Genomic DNA, 4,396 nt, shown 5'->3' with positions numbered 1-4,396 from the left:
ACACTGGGACATGTTTCTTTTATGTCTATGTCTTAACTAGAATGCTTAAATGATGAATTTTTAAAAATTCTGAATATTTGGAGTTCTGTTTTCTAGCCCTCCTTTGCCCAGTGATTATGTTTAGACAGAGGCGGGCTGTGGTGAAGGGACATTTGAATCCTTCCCGTTCCTCCCGCTCCCTGAGAAATCGGAGCTCCTGCAGACTGCACGATTCTTTCCAGAAGACAGATGTTTTCCCAGTAGTACTCATTAACCCAGGGACTTAGTGTATAAGACCTTATTTTTATTAACTTTTAAAATTTCACACTTCAAAATTCAGAGGCTGAGCGAGTAGCTCTGACAGGTGAGGATGTGGCTCAGACAAGACCACAGGGGACGGGGAGAGACAGGTGCTCCTGGAGCTGGAGAGGCTGAGGGGCCTGCGGATGATGTTTAATTCTTGTGCATTTTCTTTACTCCTGAGTTGCCCCTGAGGTAACTCACCTAGGCAAGCACAAGGACTCTAGCTCCCACAGACATCATCCAGTCTAGCCATCAAAGAAACCGGGCCCCAGAAACCGTGGGTGAATTTACCAGAGTCACAGAGCAGCTAGCCAGACGAGGCTCCTGAGTGCTCCCCACACCGTGTGTGGCTTCTACCACTGCTGCAGAAAGGAAATTTGGTTCCATTATAAGCAACCTCTGAAGTTACCTTTTAAGAGACTTTCATGTAGAAAGTAAACCAGTCAAGCTTTGAGAGAAGTTATATTCATAAACTTAAACATTTATTCTTTTTCTGTACATATTGGCAATGATAAAGCTTAAAGATGCATGTCCTATGAAATATGCAAAAACAAGAAATTTACATAAATAATTTATACTTCAGAAAATTAAAATTGAAAAATATTTTCCACATCATTAGAATTCACAGTATTTAAAGTAAATCAAGCTTTCCCCCTTAGATTTTAAACTATGTTGTCTCAGCAGAGTATGATAAAATCTAATCAGGAATAAAGTGATCAAGTTTCTGTTTTTTATTCAGTGCACAAGTAGACACGACTTCGGTCTCAAGGCTGTTCCTGCCCTGAAGCTGCAGCGTTTCTTCCCGATCCTTCACTTCCTGAGTGTCTGTGACCCCGCAGAGGGAGATCACACGGCGTGGAATGGTTACAGCGTCACCAAAACCACCCATTGAGGACACATTCAGCCAAGTGGTGACTTCTGGTGGTTTGATGCCTCATTTCCACAAAATACTTTTTATAGCCCTGAAAATGGAAACCTTGGCATCTAAACCCAGCCGAAGATGTTAACACTAACACAAGGCACTGTGCTATGTGGGGTTTGGTTTATTTACAGGAAAGATCACGTTTGCATAGATTGCTAGCGATTTAGTGTGCAATAAAATAGAGGGGCCCCAGCGTGCACGGCCTTGTGATGGATGAAGCTGAGTGACGCTCCTTCAGCCCGGGGGCAGGTCTTCCCCAGCCCCAGCCCAATGGGTAGATCCCCGAGACCCCTACAGGAGAGTTTTTTGCTCAAAAAGCTGCAGGTCAAAGCGGACCCAGACCTCCCCCGTGGGGACCTCGTGCAGCAGCAGTCGGCGGGTTGTAGGCCCTTTGCTTTCCTGTTCTGTTCGAATTTTTGCCACTGGAATTTCAGTACGACCCAGGAAATCTGGTGAATAAACATGTGAGAGTCAAAAATCTTCTTAATAAAACTGTTAAAAAAAACTACCACAGGAGGAGTGTCTGAAACAAGATTCATAAAACTTTCAGTTCCGAAACACGTAGCTGCTTCTGGTTAACGGCTGCGATCCCGTGAATGGAGGCGGGCGCAGCGGCAACAGACCCGAGTGCGGGGCACTGCCTGTTTGGGACCCACGTCTCTGGTCAGGAGACATCTCACCCAGTCAACAGGCGCCAGGAGACCGGTGTTCCTATCACCTACGTATGGAGTGACACACCGAAGGCTGCCCCCCGCCCCTAGAAGGCACCCCGCCTGCTGCCAACGTGAGCTGCTCATAACCGTGGGCTTGTCATTTCCCTTAGGTGTCACGGGGTAGAAATAAGGCTGAGCATCCCGGATCTAGACCCTAGATTCTAGAGGGCTGGGGAAACTTCAGATCCCCTGGCCAAGTTATACTTTACCATCTGGCGAAAACTGGTCTCTGTCAAACATGGTGAGACACAGCACGTCCTGGTAAAGATCCTTAATAAAGAACTGGCAGTTAAAATTCCACTTGGGATTTAGGGTGTCCTGGAGGGTCCGGGTAGTGTAGCTCTGGGAGCCCATGCTGATTTCACAGTACGGATTGCTCTTTCCTGGACAAAAACAAACCAAAGACACATGTGGTAGGTAAAATGAGTGACAATGGGGCCTTCCTTGAGCAGAAGCAGAATCCAAATTGGTGGCTTCTCTACAGACCAGGCAGCCAGGGAAGCTGCCTGAGGACCCACAACCGTGGTGTCCATGTCCCCAGTGCTGATGGCATCACAACCCTGGGGACGACCACATGGGCTCAAATGCCTTGACTGCTCCCCATACCCTGGCAGGTGTCAGTGCTTCGTGCTTTCCACTCAGAAGCTCTGAGGGAGGAAGTGCTGGTGCTTCTTGGGAAACAGAGTGATGATGATATGGGTCCAATAACCATTTTAGTGGCTCAGACACTCAAACTGACTTTAAAAAATCATCCCGTTATTCAATGCTCAGAAGAGTCATCAGCGAAGAGTGGGGCCATTACCACATCTGCTGAATGAAGGAAGCATTTACCATTTGGTTTACAGGCTTTTAATTCTGTAGCTTCAATGACATGCACCATCAGACGCCCGATGCCTGAAGTCTTTTGAGAACGAGCTACAAGAGGAAGAGCAGCCATGTTAATTTCTTCTCTGAGAACACAGATAGCACAGTGATGATGCTGAGCTGTTCGTACTCACAGTCTGTCTAAGCTACGCTAACACTGCCCAGCCTTACCTGTCATTGCACTGGGCCCAGCAGACCAGCGTCTGGCTGCCCAGACCGTATCGCCTGCTAGTATGCCTTGCCGGCTATCTGTGCCTGTCAGCACCCCACTCATCCTTCAAGATGTAGGTCCAGTTTCACACCTCACCTCCCAGATCCCTTCCCTCCTCTGTGCATCCATTATCCTGGGCTTCTGAGCATCCCACAGCCTGCTGGGCCTGAAGAAGACATTGTAGAGGACAGATTGTTTATTCATCCTCATATTAACCCCTCGGCTGCCTAGCAAGTAGTAATATTGATAAAATAATAATACGTTATATTCATTCAGCACTTATTGAATACTTAATAACATTTACTGGATACTTATTTTGTGTTAGGCATGTGCTAGACCTTTACATAAGTTATTTAAAGTGCACGATTATAAGATAGCTCTTTATAACTGCCATCTCCATATATGAGAAAACAGAGGCTTAGAAAGGACTGAAACATGCTCAAGTCACAGAGCTTCTAAATGGCAGGGTCAAAACTTAAACATCAGATACCGAAGTTGTTTTCTTAACCACTCACCATAATTCCAATTGTATGTAAATACTTCAGTTTACAAAGCAGTTTCACACTTAAAACTGCATTCTATTTGAGGTACTCAAAAATGCTTTAAATACAGAGAGAAGTGAATTGGTGTACTCAAGAAGCGGGTTCTGCTCTCAGGGGTTTAAAAACTAACAAAAAGGCTGCTTGGTGAGCTACTGATTTTTCAAAACTCAGGGCGAGTAGAACTTTCTCTATGAGAAGTGGCTCACTGGTGCCCACCCCTCCAGCACAGACAGCAGCTGCACTCAGATCCTCTTGAAGGCAGAGCTGGGCCCTATTCAGCTTTATAGGTGCAGTTAAGATTAGCATGGGGCCTGGCACGGAGTAAGTAATCAATAAATGTTTAAAGAATTAAATACTCAGAAAATACGTAACAGTATGTGCAGGTATTTATGTTACGCAAAACTAATATGGAGAAACTTTGATTTACGTCTTTGACCGATTAAGAGATTATTGTATGCTTTACAAATGATTCATTGATTTTTCAATAGCAAGTCTCTAAAGTAACATTAAAACAAGATTCAATTAGCAAAAGCTGATTTACACATACTTTTCAGGCGTTTATAACAAAATAAGGGAAACCTGAATAAAAAAAAAAAACACATAAAGAACTGCAACTATAGCAGCCAGGAGCTTAAGCGGGAAGACAGGGCGGGGGAGGGATGCGTGGAGATGTGGGCGGCAGGCGTTCAAAGCCGAGCTGTTCCATCCGGCAGTGGTACCGGCCCTGAGTTCGGGGTAAGAACTTTGTCCTTAATTTGGGAGGCAATTGGGGAGATGCTTAAGGAGAGAGAGGGAGAGAGATACTGAGAGCAGCCCTGTAAAAAGAATACTCCAGAAATGAAGGGGATGGGTGATGAGGTGA

The 4,396-nt window shown here is 45.4% G+C and overlaps 1 protein-coding gene across 1 annotated transcript in view; it reads right to left on the bottom strand.

Annotated features, from left to right (window-relative positions):
• Window positions 1-731: 731 nt before the first annotated feature.
• The window catches only part of LOC111737548 (intersectin-2-like), a 24,874-nt gene continuing 21,209 nt past the window's right edge, over window positions 732-4,396 (bottom strand). Inside the window, exons 5-7 of the mRNA XM_023528538.1 lie at window positions 2,749-2,832; window positions 2,127-2,300; window positions 732-1,653 (exon numbers count right to left, since the gene is read on the bottom strand). Of these exons, the coding sequence (XP_023384306.1) occupies window positions 1,496-1,653; window positions 2,127-2,300; window positions 2,749-2,832 (416 nt within the window). The 3' untranslated portion in view covers window positions 732-1,495. The remainder of the gene's footprint in view (window positions 1,654-2,126; window positions 2,301-2,748; window positions 2,833-4,396) is intronic.

This window comes from Pteropus vampyrus, unplaced genomic scaffold, assembly GCF_000151845.1.
Source record: "Pteropus vampyrus isolate Shadow unplaced genomic scaffold, Pvam_2.0 Scaffold28, whole genome shotgun sequence".
In the NCBI taxonomy this organism is placed as follows: domain Eukaryota; kingdom Metazoa; phylum Chordata; class Mammalia; order Chiroptera; family Pteropodidae; genus Pteropus; species Pteropus vampyrus.
This window is presented reverse-complemented; position numbering and strand designations above follow the sequence as displayed.